This window comes from Dendrobates tinctorius, unplaced genomic scaffold (assembly GCF_039654945.1).
Source record: "Dendrobates tinctorius isolate UK_male_01 unplaced genomic scaffold, ASM3965494v1 ptg000162l, whole genome shotgun sequence".
Classification (NCBI taxonomy): domain Eukaryota; kingdom Metazoa; phylum Chordata; class Amphibia; order Anura; family Dendrobatidae; genus Dendrobates; species Dendrobates tinctorius.
The window spans coordinates 20539419-20565356 of record NW_027361829.1 but is presented as its reverse complement, the minus strand read 5'-3'; the positions used below and the strand labels follow the sequence as shown (position 1 = coordinate 20565356).

The 25938-nt window shown below is 43.0% G+C and overlaps 1 protein-coding gene across 8 annotated transcripts in view; it reads left to right on the top strand.

The window, feature by feature from the left end:
- COBL (cordon-bleu WH2 repeat protein) overlaps nt 1-25938 on the top strand; it is an 803866-nt gene that overhangs the window by 642500 nt on the left and 135428 nt on the right. For all 8 annotated transcript variants that reach the window (XM_073549883.1, XM_073549882.1, XM_073549884.1 and 5 more), the window contains one exon: nt 18543-18807. In XM_073549883.1, coding sequence (XP_073405984.1) covers nt 18543-18807 — 265 coding nt within the window. The remainder of the gene's footprint in view (nt 1-18542; nt 18808-25938) is intronic.

Sequence of the window (25938 nt, the reverse complement as noted above, 5' to 3'; positions counted from 1 at the left end):
TGTGACTAGAGTTGAGCGAAACAGGTCGAAAAATTCAAAAGTCGCCGACTTTTGTCAAAGTCGGGTTTCATGAAACGAAACCCGACCCTAGGATGAGGTCGGCCACGAGGTCGGCGACTTACGCGCCAAAGTCGCGTTTCAAAAGTTTGTTTTGCGCTCTTTTTCAGCCAATCAGGATCCACGGACACTGTGGGCAACGTGATGACATAGGCACGGGTCACCACCATCTTTCAGAAGGGCATGCAAGTGATTGGCTTGCTTTGGTGGGCGTCACAGGGGGTATAAAAGGGCGTGCACGCCGACCGCCATCTTACTTCTGCCGATCTCAGTATAGGGAGAGGTTGCTGCTGATTCTGTAGGGAGAGCGTTAGGCAGGGAAGAAGACCAAAAAACTGCTTCTGATGCTAGCGATTTGGCCTGCACAACACACCAGTCACTGTGTGTGCAGTGCAAGGGGAGGCTATATAGTGGTATATCAGTGGTGTTGGTTGTTGGGCTGCCTTCTAAGGCTTCCTGACAGGCTGGCATTGCTGTTTACCCAGTGCTCCGCAAACTGCTTTTTTAAAAGCAATCCAATCTCCCTTATCCTCTAGTCACTTTGGTCACAGCTGTGCCATCGAGCCTGTCACATAGCGCTCAGATATTCATTGGGCCTCAAACTGCTTTTTTAAAAGCAATCCCAATTTTTTTTTTTTGTCCTGCTGAGAAGAAAAAAAAACTGCTTCTGCTGCTGATAGCAATTTGGCCTGCACAACACACCAGTCACTGTGTGCAGTTCAAGGGGAGGCTATATAGTGGTGTATCAGTGGTGTTGGTTGTTGGGCTGCCTTTTAAGGCTTCCTGACAGGCTGGCATTGCTGTTTACCCACTGCTCCGCAAACTGCTTTTTTAAAAGCAATCCAATCTCCCTTATCCTCTAGTCACTTAGGTCACAGCTGTGCCATCGAGCCTGTCACATAGCGCTCAGATATCAGTGGGCCTCACACAATCCAAAAGTGTCCAGTGTCCAAAAGTGTGTGCAGAGATTCAAAATCTAACTTATCCTCTAGTCACTTAGGTCACAGCTGTGCCATCAAGCCTGTCACATAGCGCTCAGATATCAGTGGGCCTCACACAATCCAAAAGTGTCCAGTGTCCAAAAGTGTGTGCAGAGATTCAAAATCTCACTTATCCTCTAGTCACTTAGGTCACAGCTGTGCCATCGAGCCTGTCACATAGCGCTCAGATATTCATTGGGCCTCACACAATCCAAAAGTGTCCAGTGTCCAAAAGTGTGTGCAGAGATTCAAAATCTCACTTATCCTCTAGTCACTTAGGTCACAGCTGTGCCATCGAGCCTGTCACATAGCGCTCAGATATTCATTGGGCCTCACACAATCCAAAAGTGTCCAGTGTCCAAAAGTGTGTGCAGAGATTCAAAATCTCACTTATCCTCTAGTCACTTAGGTCACAGCTGTGCCATCGAGCCTGTCACATAGCGCTCAGATATTCATTGGGCCTCACACAATCCAAAAGTGTCCAGTGTCCAAAAGTGTGTGCAGAGATTCAAAATCTCACTTATCCTCTAGTCACTTAGGTCACAGCTGTGCCATCGAGCCTGTCACATAGCGCTCAGATATTCATTGGGCCTCACACAATCCAAAAGTGTCCAGTGTCCAAAAGTGTGTGCAGAGATTCAAAATCTCACTTATCCTCTAGTCACTTAGGTCACAGCTGTGCCATCGAGCCTGTCACATAGCGCTCAGATATTCATTGGGCCTCACACAATCCAAAAGTGTCCAGTGTCCAAAAGTGTGTGCAGAGATTCAAAATCTCACTTATCCTCTAGTCACTTAGGTCACAGCTGTGCCATCGAGCCTGTCACATAGCGCTCAGATATTCATTGGGCCTCACACAATCCAAAAGTGTCCAGTGTCCAAAAGTGTGTGCAGAGATTCAAAATCTCACTTATCCTCTAGTCACTTAGGTCACAGCTGTGCCATCGAGCCTGTCACATAGCGCTCAGATATTCATTGGGCCTCACACAATCCAAAAGTGTCCAGTGTCCAAAAGTGTGTGCAGAGATTCAAAATCTCACTTATCCTCTAGTCACTTAGGTCACAGCTGTGCCATCGAGCCTGTCACATAGCGCTCAGATATTCATTGGGCCTCACACAATCCAAAAGTGTCCAGTGTCCAAAAGTGTGTGCAGAGATTCAAAATCTCACTTATCCTCTAGTCACTTAGGTCACAGCTGTGCCATCGAGCCTGTCACATAGCGCTCAGATATTCATTGGGCCTCACACAATCCAAAAGTGTCCAGTGTCCAAAAGTGTGTGCAGAGATTCAAAATCTCACTTATCCTCTAGTCACTTAGGTCACAGCTGTGCCATCAAGCCTGTCACATAGCGCTCAGATATCAGTGGGCCTCACACAATCCAAAAGTGTCCAGTGTCCAAAAGTGTGTGCAGAGATTCAAAATCTCACTTATCCTCTAGTCACTTAGGTCACAGCTGTGCCATCGAGCCTGTCACATAGCACTCAGATATCAGTGGGCCTCACACAATCCAAAAGTGTCCAGTGTCCAAAAGTGTGTGCAGAGATTCAAAATCTCATTTATCCTCTAGTCACTTAGGTCACAGCTGTGCCATCGAGCCTGTCACATAGCGCTCAGATATTCATTGGGCCTCACACAATCCAAAAGTGTCCAGTGTCCAAAAGTGTGTGCAGAGATTCAAAATCTCACTTATCCTCTAGTCACTTAGGTCACAGCTGTGCCATCGAGCCTGTCACATAGCGCTCAGATATTCATTGGGCCTCACACAATCCAAAAGTGTCCAGTGTCCAAAAGTGTGTGCAGAGATTCAAAATCTCACTTATCCTCTAGTCACTTAGGTCACAGCTGTGCCATCAAGCCTGTCACATAGCGCTCAGATATCAGTGGGCCTCACACAATCCAAAAGTGTCCAGTGTCCAAAAGTGTGTGCAGAGATTCAAAATCTCACTTATCCTCTAGTCACTTAGGTCACAGCTGTGCCATCGAGCCTGTCACATAGCGCTCAGATATTCATTGGGCCTCACACAATCCAAAAGTGTCCAGTGTCCAAAAGTGTGTGCAGAGATTCAAAATCTCACTTATCCTCTAGTCACTTAGGTCACAGCTGTGCCATCGAGCCTGTCACATAGCGCTCAGATATTCATTGGGCCTCACACAATCCAAAAGTGTCCAGTGTCCAAAAGTGTGTGCAGAGATTCAAAATCTCACTTATCCTCTAGTCACTTAGGTCACAGCTGTGCCATCAAGCCTGTCACATAGCGCTCAGATATCAGTGGGCCTCACACAATCCAAAAGTGTCCAGTGTCCAAAAGTGTGTGCAGAGATTCAAAATCTCACTTATCCTCTAGTCACTTAGGTCACAGCTGTGCCATCGAGCCTGTCACATAGCGCTCAGATATTCATTGGGCCTCACACAATCCAAAAGTGTCCAGTGTCCAAAAGTGTGTGCAGAGATTCAAAATCTCACTTATCCTCTAGTCACTTAGGTCACAGCTGTGCCATCAAGCCTGTCACATAGCGCTCAGATATCAGTGGGCCTCACACAATCCAAAAGTGTCCAGTGTCCAAAAGTGTGTGCAGAGATTCAAAATCTCACTTATCCTCTAGTCACTTAGGTCACAGCTGTGCCATCGAGCCTGTCACATAGCGCTCAGATATTCATTGGGCCTCACACAATCCAAAAGTGTCCAGTGTCCAAAAGTGTGTGCAGAGATTCAAAATCTCACTTATCCTCTAGTCACTTAGGTCACAGCTGTGCCATCGAGCCTGTCACATAGCGCTCAGATATTCATTGGGCCTCACAAAATCCAAAAGTGTCCAGTGTCCAAAAGTGTGTGCAGAGATTCAAAATCTCACTTATCCTCTAGTCACTTAGGTCACAGCTGTGCCATCAAGCCTGTCACATAGCGCTCAGATATCAGTGGGCCTCACACAATCCAAAAGTGTCCAGTGTCCAAAAGTGTGTGCAGAGATTCAAAATCTCACTTATCCTCTAGTCACTTAGGTCACAGCTGTGCCATCGAGCCTGTCACATAGCGCTCAGATATCAGTGGGCCTCACACAATCCAAAAGTGTCCAGTGTCCAAAAGTGTGTGCAGAAATTCAAAATCTCCCCTGTCCTATAGACACCTTGTACCTTGTTTTACATACTATATAGTTTGTTGGATTTTGTCTACATTTCTACGAAAAATGAGGAAGGCTGGTGGAAGAGGCCGTGGAATTGGGCGGGGGTTGGCAGCTGGTAATGATGGTGTTGGTGGTGGATCTGATGGTAGTGGCAAGAGCAAAATAGGACCGAATGCAGGAGGTGTTGAGCCTGCGTCATCATCTGGCTACATAAGGCCTCGAACGCTTAGTTTTCTAGGAGTTGGCAAACCGCTTTTAAAGCCAGAGCATCAGGAAAAAGTTTTGTCTTACATTGCTGACTCAGCCTCCAGCTCTATCGCCTCCTCTTCTTCAGTTGTAAAAAGTAAAAGCACTGAGTCATCATTGGAGGCTCATGTTCATGAACCACTCCTTTCCTTGTGTCCTTCACCCCAACCAAGATTGAAGGATGACGCAGGCCATACTACTGATTACTCCATGGAGCTGTTTTCACATACCATGCCTGGATTATCAAGTGAAATGGTGAATTACCCAGGCCAAGATGAATCTGACATGGAGTGCACTGATGCACAGCCGCTGATGGATGATTCTGCTGGTACATTCACTCAGAGCACTACATTGTCCTCGCAGTGTACAGAGCCAGATTCTGACCCTGAGGAGACTCAGGTGCCCCTTCCCGCACACTATACCACCATACACGGTGACACAGAGGAAGGTGCACATGACATAGAAGAGGAGGTGATGGATGACCCAGTCGTTGACCCAGATTGGCATCCATTGGGGGAAGAGGGTGCTGCTTCCAATAGCTCAGATGAGGAGCATCCACAGCAGACATCGACATCGCAACAGCTGTTATCTGGCAGGCCCGGAGCACTCCAAAGACAGGTTCCAAACATCAAAAGAGTTGCTGGACAGCTTGTCCAGAGGGTCAAAAGATCACAGCGTGCTAGGCCGCAAAATGTCTGCCAAAGTAGGAAGAGTGCAGTGTGGCACTTGTTTGAACAAAATCCTCATGATCAGGCCAAGGTTATCTGTAAGAAGTGCGCAAAGACCTTTAGCCGAGGGAAAAATCTGAAAAATTTGAATACCAGTTGCATGCTTAGACATTTAACCAGCATGCACTTGCAAGCGTGGACACAACACCAAACCTCAAGTGCCACATGTGCAACTGATCACAACGAAGGTAGTCATCAACGCTACATTGTTTCCCCCACTGTAAGCCCACCGGTTAGCACAGCAGCAAATGTTGAGGTGTCGTTGCAAGGCCACAGCAGTCAGGGAATCCCAATGTTATATCAACGAAAGACTGATTCTAGGCCATCAGAAAGAACACCAACTCCATCACCATCATCAACCCTCTCTCAGTCCGCCCTGTCCACCGCTACTTCCACCATATGCAGCTCTCAAGTCCAGCTCACCCTCCCAGACACTATGAGTAGGTCAAGAAAGTACTCAGTCTCTCATCCGCGTACACTGGGTTTGAACGCCCACATTGCCAAACTAATCTCGTTTGAGATTGAGATGATGCCCTTTCGGTTGGTGGAAAGCATAGCTTTCCGCGAACTCATGGCCTATGCAGTACCACGCTATGACCTACCCAGTCGCCACTTCTTTTCTCGCAAAGCCATCCCAGCCCTCCACCATCATGTGAAAGACCGCATTGTCCATGCACTCAAGCAGTCAGTGAGCGGAAAGGTGCACCTCACAACTGATGCATGGTCCAGTCGGCATGGCCAGGGCCGTTACGTGTCCATCACTGCGCACTGGGTTAATGTGGTGGATGCAGGGTCCACAGGGGACAGCGGTGGTGGGACAGTGCTGCCTAGCCCACGGTATAGGAAACAGTTGGCTGTAGGCGTTCCACCCTCTTCCTCCTCCTCCTCCTCCTCCTCCAGAAGCGAAAGCTCGTCCACAGAGCGCAGTCGTACGAGCACTCCATCTGCAGCTGCCACTGTTGCACACGATGTGTCCCCCTATCGAGCAGCTAGTGGAAAGCGTCAGCAGGCTGTGTTGCAGATGATGTGTTTGGGCGACAGACATACCGCCGAGGTGCTGGCCGAGTACTTGAAGCGACAAACTGAGTCATGGCTGGGCAGTGTACATCTTGAGGCAGGCAAGGTAGTTAGTGATAACAGCCGTAATTTTGTGGCAGCCATAGCCCTTTCAAAACTCAGCCACATACCTTGCTTGGCTCACACCTTGAACCTGGTGGTGCAGTGCTTCCTCAAAAATTACCCGGAGTTAACAGCCCTGCTCCAGAAGGTGCGAAGACTGTGCGCGCACATCCGCCGGTCGCCTGTACACTCCGTTCGTATGCAGAAGCTGCAGCGATTGCTCCACCTTCCCAACCACCGCCTCATTATCGACATTGCAACAAGGTGGAACTCCACCCTGCACATGGTGGAGCGGCTGTGCGAGCAGAGGCAGGCCATAATGCATTTGTGGGAGGATACACGGCCAGGCACTTTGAGAGCAGACATGGAGTTGACAGGTGTGCAGTGGTCAAAGCTGAAAGACCTCTGTAAAGTCCTTCAGTGTTTTGAGGAATGCACACGCCTGGTAAGCGCAGACGACGCCATCCTAAGCATGAGCATCCCACTTATGCGTCTGCTCATGCAAACTTTGACGCACCTTAAGGAGCAGGCGTCTGCAGCCAATGTTGATGAGGAGGAAGAGGAGGAGGGAATCCTTGATGACATTCAGCCATTGTCTGCTCAGGGACCTCTCCTGGACGAGGTGGAGGAAGAAGAGGAGGAGGAGGAGGATGATGGGGATGATTACTTAGGGGAGGAGGATGCATCTCGTGGGGCAAGTGAAAATGTTGGCGTGGCAAAGTCTGGTACAGGGTTTGTGCGTGACTGGAGGGATGTGGATTTGCCAGAAAGTGCTCCTCCAACCAGCACTCGCAGTGCATCATTGACACCGGGAACATTGGCCCACATGTCAGATTATGCCTTGCGGATCCTAAAAAGGGACCCCCGCATTGCCAAAATGATGAACGATGACGACTACTGGTTGGCCAGCATCCTGGATCCACGCTATAAAGGCAAATTACAAAACATCATGCCACAGGAGAACCTTGACCTAATATTGGCTAATAAACAAGCAACTCTGGTAAATCGGTTGCTTGAGGCATTCCCAGCACACAGCAGCGGTGATGGTTCTCACACGAGCCGTACGGGCCGGGGGCAGCTTGGCAGAGGTGTTCGTGGTGCACACAGCAGAAGTGGCGTTGGAGACAGGGGTTTCATGACAATGTTGTGGACTGATTTTTCAAATACCGCTCACACAACTGGTAATACTGCATCGCTGGAAAGTGACAGGAGACAGCAGTTGTCAACCATGGTTACAAACTACTTTTCCTCCCATATCGATGTTCTCCCACACAGGTCATTCCCCTTTGACTATTGGGCCGCTAAACTGGACACCTGGCCTGAATTGGCACAATATGCCTTACAGGAGCTCGCTTGCCCAGCTGCAAGTGTGCTATCGGAAAGAGTCTTCAGTGCAGCTGGATCAATCCTGACAGAAAAAAGGACCCGTCTGTCAACCCAAAATGTGGATGATCTAACCTTCATTAAAATGAACCACGCATGGGTTTCCAAGGATTTTGTCCCACCTTCCCCTGATGACACATAGGGTGACAGAAAAATGGCTTGCTTTGGTCCACCTCTTCCTGGAACTTGACCTATTTCGCCTTTTGCATCAGCTGAATGTCCAACATCAACATATGCCACTTTCTAAAACTCCCTAACTGTGCTGCCTCCCCCCCCATGGCCGGGGTCACCACCTACCGCACGACACCGTGCGAGTGCCGTTGCCCTGGACAGGTGGGTAGGCCGACTCTTGGGCGCCGGCACTGGCACAGGGTCCCTCATAGTGCAATCAAGTGTCTCTGACGGAGGTGGTGCACACCCGCCGTCAGACACACCGCTGTACTATGAGGGGCCCAGTGCCAGTACCGACGCCCACGAGTGGGCCCCCCTTGCTTGGGCAGGGCCCCAGCATTTGCAATCTTTACCTCTCCCTGCTCCTCCGCTGTGTAATCTGGGCCGTCAAATCCATACTGTGCATGACACCGTCTGAGCCTGCCTCCTGAGACATATATTTTGAATGTGTACGCTATCCATACATGTTATCCAGGGATACGGTACCCTTTCTAACCTTTGTGCAATCACGTGCAATCCATACTGGGCCTAACACCGTCTGAGCCTGCCTCCTGAGACATATATTTTGAATGTGTACGCTATCCATACATGTTATCCGGGGATACGGTACCCTTTCTAACCTTTGTGCAATCCCGTGCAATCCATACTGGGTCTAACACCGTCTGAGCCTGCCTCCTGAGACATATATTTTGAATGTGTACGCTATCCATACATGTTATCCAGGGATACGGTACCCTTTCTAAGCAATCACGTGCAATCCATACTGGGCCTAACACCGTCTGAGCCTGCCTCCTGAGACATATATTTTGAATGTGTACGCTATCCATACATGTTATCCGGGGATACGGTACCCTTTCTAACCTTTGTGCAATCACGTGCAATCCATACTGGGCCTAACACCGTCTGAGCCTGCCTCCTGAGACATATATTTTGAATGTGTACGCTATCCATACATGTTATCCGGGGATACGGTACCCTTTCTAACCTTTGTGCAATCACGTGCAATCCATACTGGGCCTAACACCGTCTGAGCCTGCCTCCTGAGACATATATTTTGAATGTGTACGCTATCCATACATGTTATCCGGGGATACGGTACCCTTTCTAACCTTTGTGCAATCACGTGCAATCCATACTGGGCCTAACACCGTCTGAGCCTGCCTCCTGAGACATATATTTTGAATGTGTACGCTATCCATACATGTTATCTGGGGATACGGTACCCTTTCTAACCTTTGTGCAATCACGTGCAATCCATACTGGGTCTAACACCGTCTGAGCCTGCCTCCTGAGACATATATTTTGAATGTGTACGCTATCCATACATGTTATCCGGGGATACGGTACCCTTTCTAAGCAATCACGTGCAATCCATACTGGGCATAACACCGTTTGAGCCTGCCTCCTGAGACATATATTTTGAATGTGTACGCTATCCATACATGTTATCCGGGGATATGGTACCCTTTCTAACCTTTGTGCAATCACGTGTAATCCATACTGGGCGTGAGAACGGCTGGCGAGCTGTTAAGCAAGCTACAGCACCTGTGGTTTGCACACGTAAGTTTTTCATTTTTTCAGGAATGACGGTTAGGCCTAATTCCGGAACTGCAGTTGACCTGCACTTACTGGGAAATCATTGTTCGCGGGTAATAATTGTAATCAGTGATCCCCATCACTAACGTTGTTCAGCAGGTTATCTGCACCTGTAAGCGACAAACGCTGGCCTTTTCAGTGTAGCGCACATGCAGCCACGGACATGTAAGGGCATGACACACCAGTTATTGGCCAATCTCATGTTCCAGAGCCTCACGTGTCCCTCTAGTAAGCCGGACTCGGACCGCGGGGCATGACGGAGTCTCGTTCGTTAACGGAATTAAGCTTGCAATGTGTGCATCTGTTCTGTAGCTGGCATGGTTGAGGTTTCCCAGGTGGAGTCGAATTTAACCGTAGGCTCCACTCCTGGTGGTGCCCTTCTTTACATTCCTTTAAGGTTCAGCTTTGCAACCATACTGCCCACGTAAAACAAACACTTTGCCTTCATGAACGCTGTTTGGAGGGTCATGACTCGTGGGAATAACGCCGTCCAAACAGTTAACCTGCTAGAGAGATCGTTCGTTGCTCCCAAGCATGACATCACACTCCCTAGGAAGAAGCTAATGCCACTGTGGCGACCGTACTCCTGGGGGCGACACAAGTGCACTGATGCCCAGCCACTGCTCGATGAATCTGCTGGTACATTGACCCAGACCACTACATTCCCCTCGCACGCTACACGGCCTGAATCTGACCCTGATGAAACTCAGGTTACCCTTCCCATATACAGTTCCATCTTACACGGTGACAAAGAGGAAGCTGCAGATGAAAGTGCAGGTTCGGCCCACCCGCCATCAGACACACCACCATACTATCAGAGGCCCTGTGCCAGTGCCGTCGCCAACGAGTGTGCCCCCCCTGCTTGCTCAGGATCACAGCACTTGCAAGGTTGAAATACTGTGCAGTGAGATGGAAGATGGGGACGACGAGGAGTCCAGACTAGTACAGGGATTCCCTAGCGAGGAGACTTATTTCATTGTTTTCAATGTTGGGACAGCAATTTTTGGGGAGCACTATACTCTGGAGAATGATAGATGGGGCCCACCATACACTGGAACATTCCAAAGGTGGACATCAGACACTGGAGCAGCATTTACAGGGCCCATTATACACTAGAGCATTAGAAATGGGGCCCATTATGTTTGGAGCATTATTTGGGCCCATAAGACAGTGGAGCTTCATCCATGGGGACCAACATATACTGTAGCATTATGTGGAGCTCATCATATACTGTTTCAAACATTATATGGGACCAATGATTCTGTATGGAGAAATAGATGGGCCTTGTCATGAGATGTAAAAGTGAAGTATTTTTCATTGTACTATACCGCTATTTCTCTGCCGTATCGGAGCATGATGAGTTGTGGTATGTGTTAAAGGGGCGCTCTTTCGCCCAGGGCACATGAAAACCTGCAGCCAGCCCTCCCCCCCCACAACTTTAGCCAAATAACCCCCATTTTTCAGTGCGTAACTTGTATTATGAAGTTAATTAAGGTTGACAAGCTTAAGTAAGAAGAATTGATGCTTTTGGCATTCAAATGAGCACTGTAGGTGTGTTTCCTGTCCTCCTCTCACTGCCGACTTTTATTCCCCATTGACTTACATTGGGTTTCGTGTTTCGGGACGACCCCGACTTTTCCCTATAATCGGACGATCTTGCTCGACCCGACTTTTGGAAAAGTCGGGTTTCACGAAACGAAACTCGACCCTAAAAAAACAAAAGTCGCTCAACTCTACTTGTGACTTTACATGGCCATTGTAAATTTGCAGAGCCACTCTGTGCTCGTATAGGACTTTGGCCCTCACCGTTGTTTAGCCACTACAGTATATGGACTAGAGGCAGTGGAAGGTACCGGAGACCAACCACTGTTACGAGAACCTTTTGTCTCCCTACATCCTTTTCCATTCATGCTGTTTAACCCTTTACCTCCCTGAGTGGAGTATTCCCCTGTAAATAAACCTGTAAACCCTTGCTCTGCCTGCGTCCCATCACTGCAGCAAGCATTCCTGCTTGTTATCTTACAATGCAATGAAACATGCCAAATTTATTATTATGGGATTTGTATCATTTAGTGAAAAAAAAACTATTGACCTTTGTATAATACAGTTACAGTAGCCTCCTATACCAGGCTATGCATTTGGCATTTGGGATTTCTTTACCTTTTTTCACTAATAATGCTGCTTTCAAAAGTTTGATTTCACAGAGCACTTAGTTTAAAGGCAATTTGTAATTAGGATCAACCCTCCTAAGCCATCTACAGTTCGGTGAAAAAGTGTTTGCCCCCTTCCTGATTTCCTATTCTTTTGCATGTTTGTCACACTTAAGTGTTTCAGATTACCAAAGCAGCCGTATTGTTATTCATATTTCATATATTTCACATTGACATACTTTAGCATGATAGAGTGCAATCTTTTTTTGTATATTAGACATGTAATCACTGACAGTCTGCTTTTCAGATCGACATGTCTAGCACTGGTAACGCCTCCTTTCATTTAAAATAATCTTTGGAGGCACAGAATCTCATGCGGGTCAGTGTCTGACCCATAGCCTGGAACAGCTCATTTAAATATAAGATAAACGTGGATTTGTCTGGAATGAAATATCAGATCACAGATATGAACATATCATTTTATTCAGCTTCCTATGACCTAGATGCCCAGGAAGACGGCGTAGGAAGGATGGTCATATTGACAAATTCACTTTAATAAATGTAACAAACTGTAAAAAAAAACACATTATTTATGTGTAACACATTTGGATTGCTTTGTAAATTATAAAAAAAATACTATAATATACAAAACATAATATACAGTGTTTAATAAGCCTTAAAATTTTATACAGTTTTGTATCAGACTGCATTCTCAATCAGTGATTATGCTGCGGCTTTAAACCGCAGCAGTCTTGTGCCGTTGTGGTCTTTCCACAGTTTCCCTGCACAATCACTTGAAGATGAAACAGCTGTTTCCTTCGAGGATTAAGGCCCCTTTCACACATCAGTTTTTTGCCATCAGTCACAATCCGTTGGCTTGACGGATCGACGGATCCATCGCAGATTGTGAAAAACTGATGTGACGGATCAGTTTTTTTCGACGTATCCGACTAGCGGATCCGGCGAAAAAACGGATCTGTCGCATCAGTTTTTTCATCCTTTTCTTCCATTTTTTTACGGATCCGTTTTTTAAAAACGCCCACAGATAGACAGATAGACAGATCTATAGATAGATAGAGATAGATATGGGATAGACAGATCTATAGATAGATAGAGATAGATATGGGATAGCTAGATAGATAGAATCCATAGATATATCTATAGATATCTATAGATATATCCATAGATATATCCATAGATATATCTATACATACAGTGCCTTGTGAAAGTATTCGGCCCCCTGGAACTTTTCAACCTTTTTCCACATATCATGCTTCAAACATAAAGATACCAAATGTAAATTTTTGGTGAAGAATCAACAACAAGTGGAACACAATTGTGAAGTTGAACGAAATGTATTGGTTATTTTGTTATCAGACAATGGCTGCCTACACAGACATACACACAGGGACACACACACACACACACAGACACACACACAGGTACACTCAGACCTGCAGACCCCGCCCGCACACACAGACACGCACACAGTCACCGCCCACACACTTCCCTCCTCCTGTTCCACAGTGTTTCTCACACCCAAATCTGCAGCAAAACCACAGATCTTTTTTACATCTGCTGTTTTACTGCGGAAGTGCACGACTCACGTATCAGAGCATGCTCAGTTAAAAAAAACAGAATCCGTCGCCGGATTCCGTCATTTCACGGGTCCGTAGCCCATAGGCTTACATTCTAGCAAACAACGGATCTGTCGCTGTCTGATTTTTCGACATAGACAAAAAACATTGTTATGTCCGTTGTCTTCGGCCAACGGACAAACAATTTTTTTTTTTGTAATTCTTTATTTAATTTTTAAAGAGAAAAATAAGACAACACTTGTATGAATTCTCGTATCACAGTACATTAAAGCAATGCATGACTGGTAATGTATATATAAAATATACTGTAAGATCTATTATAAGCTTCTCTGAAATCAAATCAAATTTTGTTTTTGTAAATATAGACAGAGAGAATATCTGTTAAGAGAATCCTGTGTTATAAGTAACTTAACAATTTTAATACAACCACAAACATTTTCAGGTACAAGCAAAAACTTTCCCTAGGATCCAGTATTCTGGATCCAAAGAATAAGACTGAATCCAGAACAGCCTGGACAATGAGACGGTTGGACCTCAAGGGACACCAAATACAGCATAAAAAAAAGAAAAATATATGATTTATTATGAAAAGTCAGAACTATAAATTGACTTGAACTTCTAAATAAGGTGGTGGGCTCCACCTCTGCGGTGCCAAGATCAAGGGAGAGCAGGCAATAATTGTTAGGATGACCATCTGGGAAGCATTTTTTTTTTTTAGTTGTTATATAATGGATCTAAGGGAGGGGATGAGAGTTATTTACCCAGGGAAGCCAAATTTTTATACATTTTTCATGCGTACGACTTTCCCAACTGGTCAATTCCTCTAGGTGGTGTACGTCTTGCACTTTAGTTACCCATTCAATCCGTGTAGGTGGGGACTTCTGTCTCCAATGCGTTGAGATCAAGTACTTTGCTACAGCGAACAGGAGGGGACGTAAATCATGCTTTTTGGGAAGATATGTTTTCAAGGGGAGTGAGAGCAAAATTTCTTGAGGAGTTAAGTCTCTTTTTATTAAATATAAGCGACGAAGATAATTGTTTAAATCTGCCCAATGATTTGAGATGATTGGGCACTGCCAAAAGATATGAAGTACGGATCTTACTGACTTTGAACATCTTCAATAAAGTGGGGAGTCAGTCAGACCCAGGTGAAAAAGTCTCTCCGGTGTTCTATACCAGCGTGAAAGAATTTTAAAAGCATTTTCCTGCAGCAGGATACACCTTGAGAATCCATGAGAATTATTCAATATTTGCTTAATTTCTTTAGGGGAAAAAGAAAGCTTTAGTTCCTTTTCCCAAGAAGATAAATAGAGCGGTTTGAAAAGGGTGGGGGGCCTAATTAGATTTGCATATATTTTTGAGATAAGTTTGGGAATTGATGACTTAAGCCCAACCAGGAACTCCAACCAGTACCATTCCAAGTTTGATTTTAATTCAGCCCTGAACTTCTTCATAATATGACTGACATGAAGTTTTTGAAGAAAATCAGAGGGGCGTTTTTTAGCCTCGCTTGGCCATGAATCAAGACAGGGCACTTGATTTGTGAGAAGGAGAGAGATTGAGAGGTTGGGAAAAGCATCCCAGAGACCATAAGCACCTACATAATTAGGGTCTAATAACCATGGCATAATTTTTAGTGGTATATCGTTTAAGAATAAACAATTGGGAATTAAGTTCTGGATAATGGAGCGCCTGATGGCTAATGTATTCAAAGTAATTATATCCAACGTTTGAGGAGAGGGAGCTGCAAACGACCATAAATAGATTTCTGCTTTTTTCCCTAATAAGATGTATTCTAGGTTAGAACTTGAATTTTCTGAATTGTTTTTGATCAGTTTTATCCAACGAGCAAGGTGTCCCAGACCTCTGACTCCCTTTGGCAGTAGTAGAATTTTTAATGGAATTCTACCCCTTTTATTCATCCATACAAAGTTTGTGATTAGTTAATTCGTGGTAAGAAAGAACGATTTGGGGAGAGGAATAGGGACCATGTTCATAACGTAGAAAATTATGGGGAATATGTAAGACTTTATCACGTTTATTCTACCTAACCAAGATAAGTACGGGAGGTTATATTTATTGAGTAAAGTTTTTATTTTCTCCAACAGAGGTAAGAAGTTATGTTTATATAGGGAAGAGGGGTCTGTGGTTAAAAATATCCCCAGGTATTTAAGTTTATCTCGGGGCCACTTAAAGGGGTTTCGCGTTTAAGTGATAAGACTTCTGCGTCAGAAGCCGAGACAATCATAGCTTCTGACTTACCCATATTTATTTTAAAGTTAGATACAATCCCAAAATCTTCAAGCATAGACAAGAGTTTGGGGAAAGCTGTTTTTGGGTTTGAAGTCAGAATTAGAACGTCGTCGGCAAAGGCAGTCATCTTAATTTCCAGGCGTCCTACTTGAAGATCTTTTATATCTACCTCTAGTCTAATTTTCTGGATCAAGGTTTCCATTACTAAGAAGAAAAGGGTAGGGGAGAGAGGACAGCCCTGTCTAGTTCCGTTTTTTATCACTAGAGGATCCGAAATTATCCCATTCACCATGACCTTAGCAGTTGGAGCCGCGTAAAGAGTCATAATAGCATCTATGAAGGGGGGAGGGAAGGCAAATTTCTGCAAGGTACATAACATGTAGTTCCAGCTGATTCTGTCAAAAGCCTTCTCAGCATCGGTTGACAGAATGAAGAGGGGAATCCCTAAGCGTCTAGCTTAAGCTGTAGCATGGAGGATTCTTGTGGAATTATCTTTACCCTCTCTCCCCTTAACAAAACCAACTTGGTTAGGGTGAACTAGCTTGTCTAGAATACAATTGACTCTAGAAGCCAATATTTTTGCCCACAATTTTATATCAGTATTAAGTAATGAGATATGTCGGTAAAATACCGCAAAGGCTGTCGTTCTTCCCCTCTTTTGGAATAATAGCAATATAAGCTTCCAATGTCTGCCGAGGTGGGAGCTTCCCTTCAAGAAAAGAGTTGAAAAGATTAACTAAATGTGGTAGGAGGATATCTGAGAATTTTTTGTAATAGATAAGAGTTTCCATGACTTCCTTGAGCGTAGGGCTTCTCTATCTTTAGGAAGGATTTTTGGGAGGGAGAGAGGGCCCAAAAAGTTTTGTATTTTTGTAGCAGCAGAAGAGCAGTCAATCATAGAACTATGTGGTTCTAAGTTATAAAGTGCTTCATAGTATTGCCTGAAGGCCTCCGCAATCTCGTCAGAAATATTTACTTTTTTGTTTGCATTAGTGTGTATGCTTCTTATAAACTTTTTTCCTTTTGTTTTTTAAGGATCTGTGTTGTTACTTTACTACTTTTGATTCCATGTAAGTAGAAACGGTGTCTACAATGCATAAATAACTTTGCAGATCATATTGAGTAGATCTTTGAGTTTGTTGCGGAGGGAGATGAGGTCCTGGCAAGAATTCTGCAAACCTTTTTTTCTTGTGAATTCTCTCTGATGCAAGAGGGACATAATTTCCTTATCTCTCTGTTTTCTAGTGTAAGAGCTAATTGAGATAAGTTCTCCCCTAAGAACTGCCTCATGTGTCTCCCATACCATAGGTGTGGGTTGTCCCTCTTTGATATTTTCAATAAAAAACCTGGAAATGACTTTTTTTTAATATCTCCACATTCCTAGGGTTCTCTAATAGTGATTCGTTCAATCGCCTGGTTGTTGCAGCTCGGAGCAGGGTAGTAATGACAATATCAATATAAACAGTGGCATGGTCCGATTTGGTAAACAAACCTATCTGGGAGGACTTAATTAGCTGTCGTACTTGTGCCTGAACTATAAGGAGGTCAATTCGATGATATGAGTCATGGGAGGGGGAGTAAAATGTGAAATCCTTCATGGTAAGATGAAAAGTACGTCACTGGTCTATTAAGTGTATAGAGTTAAATTTTGACACAAGTTTTTTTCTCAATCTCAAAGAAACGGAAGAAGAGCCACTGGAGGCATTTAAATATGGTTGTAGTGTCAGGTTGAAATCACCTCCCACCATCAGCAGACCTTCTTTAAATAGATGTAGTTTTATCAAGTGTTTTGATAATCCATTGTACCTGATGAGAGTTGGGAGCGTACAGATTAGCAAAAGTTACCATCGTATTGGCCAGATGCCCTTTTACAAAAATAAATTTACCCTCTTGATTGCATAAACTGTCTTTGTATGTAAATGGAGTACCTTTTTCAAGTGCCAAACTAACACCTTTAGAAGAACATGAATTACAGCTGTTGTACCAGGTAGGGAAAGATGAGAACGCCATGTTAGGAACTTTACCCTGTTTAAAGTGGGTTTCTTGAATTAAAGCTATCTGTGTTTTATGTTTTTTTGGGAGCTTAAGAATTTGGCCACATTTAGCGGGGGAATTGATCCCCTTAACATTAAAGGATGCCACAGTGATCGAGCCCGAACTCACCCGACTAGCCATAATCAGCATGTGTCCCGGAGCCTCCTGTCCCGTCCAAGCACCTGAAGAAAGAACAAAAATGAGCGAGCATTGAACTATTTACAGACAACCACTCGCCGATCACAGGGGGGGCTTCACACAGCCAAAACATAGGCGAGGAAGTCCAAGTAGTGATCTTGTAGCGTTTTTTTTTTTTTTTAAAGATACAACCAAATGTCCACTGAAGAAAAGTTATCCACACGCCGAGTTTTCTAGGTTTGCAGAGATTCATCAAGTCCGGTTCATGGCTGAGATAATGCTGCTAAACAGGGGTCATAGAAGATAAGCTCCGTTCTTTAAAAGTTTCGTAGAGCTCATTCTCCTCAAAGTCCCCAAGATTCAGAAACGGTAACGAGATAGGGATCAAACTAGGTATTTCTTAGGGTCCACTTTTTTGTGCTTTGGTGAAGCATACTTCTTTTTTAGAGACCAATCCTGCGGCTTTGTTAACTGGGGTAATCTCCAATTCGTGTCGGGAGGGAACATCTATTGGAGAGACCCCCAACGTCTCCCAAGCATTCTTTAGATCGTCCGGAGTACACACTGAGACTTGTCGGCCTCCAACGTTGATGGCAAGACCAAAAGGATATAGCCATTTGTAGGACAAACCTTTCGCTTTCAGTTCTGACAGGAGAGGCTTGAGGATCTGTCTAGAGATGCTCTTCTACGCAGCTTCCATGCTGGTTACTAGATGAGGGTTCTGAAGGATGAAGTCCAATCTATTAACTGAGAATTCAGCCCTATAGTGATATAAAATAAAGAGTTCCAGTACTATAGTGATTGTTTGGACCATTTTAAATAGCTGAAGTAGTAAAGACAAGTTTGTACACGTGTTTGTTCTATTTCTGCTTGTCATATATTCCAATATTTTTCAATTATTTTTTATTTTTTCAGATGATAATCAGCATTACTAACATTTTTCTTTAATTAAATCTACTTGCAGGTGAAAAACACTTATCCCGATGCAGCAGTGTTTCATCGGAGGAACTTTTGACAACTGATGATTCTGGATCTATAAATTACAGAGAGGACTCAGGCATTGTGAGCTCCCCATCAGACAACACTTCACTAGATTTGCAAAGTTATAGTAGCAAAAGAAAATATAAAACGGAGAAACAATTGAATGAAATCAAAACCCCTATATGCCATATGCACCCTGCCAGAGCTGGATCTTTTAACAGTGACGACTCATGGAGACTAAATACAAGGTAGGTATCATATGCTTTAGAAGTGTCTGATGGTAATATAAGATTTTTGTATTTAATTTTGTATGATTTTTAAACAGAATGTTGCAAACTTTGTTTAAATGGGTTATTTGGGAATAGAAAAAATAAAAAAATGGAATTGTACAGCGTATATAAAATGTCACCACACCCCTGTTAAAATGCTAGATTTGTCATGTTAAAGAAAAATCATACCAAGATTTTGTTTCAGAACATAGTCCACCTTTAATGTCACCAAAATTTTGAACAAATGCATTGAGAAACAAATTGAATTCATTTTGAGGGGAAAGTAAAAATAGCAAAACTAAAATAATATGGTTGCATAGGTGTGGACACCCTCTTCTAATTGGGGATGTGGTTGTGTTCAAAATTAGGCAATCACATTTATACTCATCTTAAATAGTAGTCCGTACACAGCTGCCATAATTTAAACTGATTCTGCTTAACCCCATATAAAATGTTGCTGTTTTAGTAGGATTTCCTGACATTTTCCAAATGCTATGGTCCATAAACAGATTATAGGGATCTCATTTTTAAAAGTTATCAGTCAAGAGAAGGATACAAAAATATTTCCAAGGCATAAGATATACCTTGGAACACTGTGAAAATGATCATCATGAAATGACTTAAATTTGGCACAACAGTTACGTTATCTAGAACTGGTCGTTGATCAAAATTGATGAAAATACAAGAAGAAAATGGTTTTGGAGGCTGTCAAGAGGCCTAAAGGGGCTGTAGGAATTTCTGGCAAAGTTGTGTTCTGCATGTGACAACAATCTCCCATATTCTTCATATGTTCGACATTTGGGTGAAGGTGGTAAGACAAAAGCCTTTTTTTTACAAAGAAAAACATCCAAGTTCAGCTATGTTTTGCCAAAACCAACATCAAGGCTGCCAAAAGCATGGTCTGACATCACGAAAAAATCACTGACCTCAGAGAGACCAGTCAAAGAAAACACTGCGGCAGCCGGCAAAGGCGCTCAATCAGTGAAATCCTAGGTACATTGCTCCCTGGGAAATACTGGGTCTTTCCCTGGAGGAAGATCTGGCTAGTCCCGTGTTTGAGACTCTTAAATGAGGCTCCACGGACTTTATTTGCATAAAAGCATGGTCTGATGAGGCTAAATTTCAACTTTTTGGCCATAATTCCAAAAGTATGTTTGGTGCAAAGCCAACACTGTGCATCACCAAAGGAACCACATCGAAGCATGGTAGAAGCAGCATTATGCTTTGGGGTGGTTTTTCAGCAGCTGTAACTGGGGCTTTAGTTAAAGTGTAAGGAATTGTGTATGAATTGTTCCGAATATCAGTCAATTTTACATTAAAACCTTCAGACCAATGCTAAAAAGCTGAAGATGAAAATAAATGTCATCTTTCAGCATTACAACAACCCTAAGCATACCTTTAAATCAGCTAAAGAATGGCTTTTCCAGATGAAGTTCAAAGTTTTGAAATGTCAGTGCAGAGAATGGCGGTCATGTGACTGTAAGTATGCGATATACATACTCCCGGCCAGAATCCGACTAGACTGTTTCTGGCGCACTTAATGCAAGTGTATTGCACAAGACCAGAAACAGCCTAGTCAAACTGACCTGCCATTATGATTCTCCAGGTCATTACGAGTCCACAGAGAGCAAACATGTCTAGGTTCTTTTTTATTTTGGTGTAAATACAATCTTTTGATCGGGTTTATTCTTTTTTTTATATTGATAGATCAGGCGATTCTAAACGTGATGATACCAAATATTTGTATATTTAATTTTTTATTGTTTCATTTTGAATGGGACGAAAGGGGGATGATTTGAACTTTTATTTTTTTTATTTTTTTAATATTTTTAAAAACAGTTTTTTTACTTTTTCCTCCATGGGAGACTAGAAGCTGCAGTTGTCAGATTAGCTCTGCTACATACAGTCGATGATCAGATCGCCTATAGCAGAAATGCTCACTTTCTATAAGCGCTGACCACCTGGCATTGCTCAGACCAATCCGGCTGTGACAACCATAGAGATCTGTTGGAGACCTCTGTTTCACTTATTCACACTGTAGGAATTAAGAAAGCGCAAATAGGGTCTTATCTGATAGACAGGGTACAGACAATATTATAATTCAACTCACCTGATATAGGAGAGGTAAATCAAATAAATCTGCAATCTTTTTATGAACAAGTGAATCTGTGTCATGTCAAGCAGCGCTTTAAATCCACAAAAAGCTCCATTAATCTGAGGAGACCTCTGTTTGTCATACCAACCCATCGATGACCCGCGATCATGTGATTTCACCCTCGGCTGTTAGAGGCACATGTCAACTGTTCAAAACAGCTTACATGTGCCGGGAAAGATGTGGGCTCAACGCTGAAGCCCACATCAAAGGGAGAGATTCTGATGTTGGCGTACTATTACGTCCAACATCGGTAAGGGTTAAAGACATTCATGACAAATCATTAAGCTATGCCATCAATGTCCAAGCAGTCCAACCACTGTGTCCCTTGTTATATGGCAGAACAAACAGTTAAGAGTGCTTTTCTAGTGATCACTGTGGACACATTGGCTGAACATCAGCTATCATTTATAACATTCCTTCCCAACTAAATCGCAGCAATGTGGGATCATGAAGAGTCTGCCGCACTGGTGTAGAAGTGTCAAGGCCTCCCTCTAGAGTGAAAATTTAAGATAGAAAAAAAAAAATGAACATATGACCTGCTGTAAGTAAATAAGTGAAACAATAGTGCATATAAATAACAGGGTACTTATAAAACACTATTTATTACTTTAAAAAAAAGCGGAAAAGCCATCCCGCTAACATCAAGGTATGCCCAAATCCCAACAGTCCAGTCCTAACCTCTAATATTAAAACCTTACCATATGTCACAATGATGTTAGTGTAAATAAGGGCTGAGCAGGACCGGGTCCCAAATATGGATAACCAACAATTGGAAGCTATATAAACATGATACCCAGCTCAAAGAAAGGGAGGGCACATACTTACTTGCACGGAGTGTACAAAACCTGAAACATAATAAAAAAAAATGAACTGGAGTATAAGTTGGTATAAATGCAAAATAAAGGAGCATGTTCACACTGGTCATCAAACAGACAAAACCTAAAACAGAAACAAAATGAACATATACCCTGCAGTAAGTAAATAAGTAAAAGCAATAGTGCTTATAAATAATGTAGGGTACTTAGTAAACCGTTTTTGATTAAAAAAAATCGTAAAAGCTTTCTCATCAACGTCAAGGTGTACTCAAATCAGGATGGTCCTAACGTATAATATACCCTTGCCACGTGTCATGATGACTCTGTTTCTAAGTAATATTAGAGGTTAGGTCTGTCCCGATTTGGGTACACCTTGATGTTGATGGCATGGCTTTTACATTTTTTTTTAAATCAAAAATGGTCCTTCCTAGGTACCCTGTGTTACTTATGTACACTATTGCTTTCACTTATTTACTTACAGAAGGGCATATGTTCATTTGGTTTCTATCTTAACTTTTGTCTGTTTAATGGCCAGTGTGAACATGCGCCTATATTTTGCATGTATACCAGCTTATACTCCAGTTCATTTTTTTCGGTTAACTCCCTCTGCAGTGAATTGTAGTTCAGCACCATTCAAATGGTTCTGGTTGAAGTTCCCAGCACAGACATGTGTCCAGGAACACCACTGTGCAGGGGAAAATTAGAAAGGTGCAAAATGCTAAACCAGCATTGTAGCTTCTACATTTTAAGCAAGTGATTATATTTCCTAGAAAATTGCTATCAGCTTATGGGGAATACCCTTTAGCAGAACCTTGTATTCTGATGATAGACTTACAAGACAGTAGTAAAATATGTGGATTCTCTGTTTTGCCTATTTCATAACAGACATCTATTATTACATGCTGTAAGTAGGTACCACCAAGAGAGACAAAAAAGTCTCTTTAAAGACTTTCTAGTTGCTGACATTTTTTTCACAACATATAAAAACTTAAGATTTTCTTATTAGCAACAAACTTAAAAATGCTACATTACCAGTATCCACTGTTACTAAATAGTGTCATCTGTTGATAATCCCTCCACGCTGGATATTAAATGTGACCATACATTTCTAATGTTCTGTGTTCTGCAGCCTCTACCTCCCTGTTTGTTAGGCTCTCCATTTTTTCATCTCTAAGAGGTATGCAGAGCACAGCTCCCCTACCCTTCCCATTCCTGTGATGGACACAGCACCGTCACCATTGCTGCTTGTCCATGCCATTGCAATAAATTGGCGAGGGAGGTGTGGACCAAATTTTCCACAGTGTTCCCCATGCCTTTGCGCTGGCCATTTTGGAGATAAAGAAAATGGGGCTCCAAACTGACAAGGAGGTAGTGGCAGGTCCACAGAAGACATTAGGTATGGTGACTGTACATTAGAAGTGTACAGTCGAATTTAATGTGAGGAGTAAAGGGTCTCTTTAACATTTGACAGAAATTCCTCTTTAATAAGCAAAAACCAAATGTCAGAGACGATCCCCAAAGGTCTTCAGGGTCTGTAATCTCACCACTATCTATTCTATTATTTCTAAACACTGTTCTTCGGTGATTACTTTGTATCTCCGTTCATACTGCACCCACACAGCAAGAAAATAGCCAAAAAAAACACACATCCATGATTTGATCACAAAATTCAGTTTAAACATTAATTTTCACAAACCCTGCAGTATGGAAAAATGACCTGCAGGTGGCACTACACTACCCCAATGTTAGAATCTGTTCAGTTTGTGACTATCCGACATTTTCTTGTAGTGTTCTGGCTGCTGGTCTTTTTCCCCTGGTGCTGGGTTTGTCTTGGGTCAGGTGATTGTATCACCCTTTATTAACCTGCACCTGTCTCCCATTCCTTGCTGGACAACAGTGCTAATCCGCTGAAGTCCGTCTTGGAGCCTTGCTTTGCCTTCTGTGTGTTTAATTAGTGCAGTTCTGGGACCTCTGGTTCTGCTGGTCTTAGTTTCTGTTTTCAGTTTGTTTCTGCAGCCTTCTCTTTGTTTTCTTTTAGGAGGTGGCCCATTTTTGTGCCCAGTCCTTAGATCTTTCAGGGACCCCCTTCCCCCTATCTATAGGTCTTCGCTTAAGATTAACCTAGGATTGTCGGTGGGTCTATTCACAAGGAATTAGTCGCCTACTTCATTGTAGCGTATCAGCCTAGTTGCAGTGCAGGGTTAGTTTTCCCCCTCCTACCCTAGTTCTGTGCTGCAGAACCGTAACACCCAAAGCACACTACCACAAAGCTGCTTACAGACATCACAAACAAATCCAATCATTTGCCTTGGGGGCTTTCCAGCTTGCCGAACTGCATGCCCAGCCTATTACAGCCAAATTAGAGGATTGTAAACTTCACTGCAGGTGAGTCACATATGCAAACACATTTGTAATCATGCACTGCCTTTTGAATTGCACACTTGCTATGTTCATAATCCACCCACACAAACAAATGATACACCATTTGAAAGGTTAAATGACCTGCAGGTGGCAGCACACTACCCCAAAGCACACTACCACAAAGCTGCTTACAGACATCACAGACAAATCCAAACATTTGCCTTGGGTCTTTCCAGCTTACCCAAGTGCTTGCCCAGGCACATTGGAGGATTGCACACTTCACTGCAGGTGAGTACCATATACAAACACATTTGTAAACATGCACTGCTTTTTCGCTGATTACTTCACCCCATACACACACAACTGATACACCATTTGAAAGGTAAACTTGCCCCTTCAGCAAGAAAAGGGCCAAACAGATCACACATTCACAATTTTATCACTAAATACAGTTTAAACATTCATTTCCATAAACCTGCAGAAAGAAATAATGACCTGCAGGTGGCACCTCAACCGGAAGACATTTTTTGGCCTCTAGTTATCAAACCAATTTATTGTATTACCAATCTACATATAAAAATACCTGTCTGTGTTCATCATCTCATGAAATACATTTACATTTGACCAGCTTGCTTTATCTGAAATTGCCTGCGCCCCCGACGACCAATGTGCAAAAATTTCACATGGGCCAAGCTAGTTTAAAATCTTGTAGAAATGTACATATATATAAAAAGATGTGAGTCAACTAACTCTTTACAATTTTATAGTTATGCACGTTATCAGACATAACAACCATTAAAGACATAGAATTATATGTTTGCCAAACAATAGCATATTATTCTCTCTGTTAGACATGAAACATTTTGGGTATGTGCGCACTTTGCAAATTTGCTTTTGTAAAATTCTGCGTGGATTCTGCCTTTCTTGGCAGAAAACGCAGTTGAAATTCCAATCGTTTTTTATGTGTTTTTCATGCACATTTTCATGCGGATTTGAATGCATTTTTGTAAGCCAAATAAAGATATATTATTTAAAACAAAAAAGGAATTGTGATGTAATTGCCTTGTCCAACCTCTATTTCATTCTCCATTGAAGACTATATCATTACATATCATGTCCAAATATAAAGTTTACACACACAAAACAAATATAAGTGAATATATTATATATATATACATATACATAGATATATATATTGTCGCATGGCTAAGGGTTGTATAGTCGATGGGAGGTATGTATCTCAGAGATGGCTTGTCTCTGTAATGTAAGCTCAGAGTGTTTCTTTAGTACACATAAGCCCTAATGGATATCACTATACTTCTAATGTATTTCAAGGACCTGTGGTGAGGTCACAATCGCGTGACTAGTCAGCTGCTGGGTTCGTGGGTGTGGCTATACCTTTATAATGTAGATTACTCCTGAAACACAGAGCTGTAGGTGGGGAGGGATAAGCCTCCTGTGTGTGCTGAGGCTCCAGGACTGAGCCTGAAGTAATGGACATTTGTGCTTTCCTTTGCCTGAGCTAAAGGCTATCTCTTTTGTTATGTGCTGCTTTATGGGTTGTGAAGCAATAAACCATATGAACTTTACAAAGAACGTGCCTCCTGATTGACTCCCATTGAACTTGAGCGAGTACAATTACTACAATATATATATGTGTGTATGTGTCAGCCAGATACCCTCATTAATAAAATGGTACATAAAGAGTTAAATAAAAGACACACACACACCCAAACGAAGTATTTGTTTATTTTTCAAAACATTTCCTGTAACGAAAAT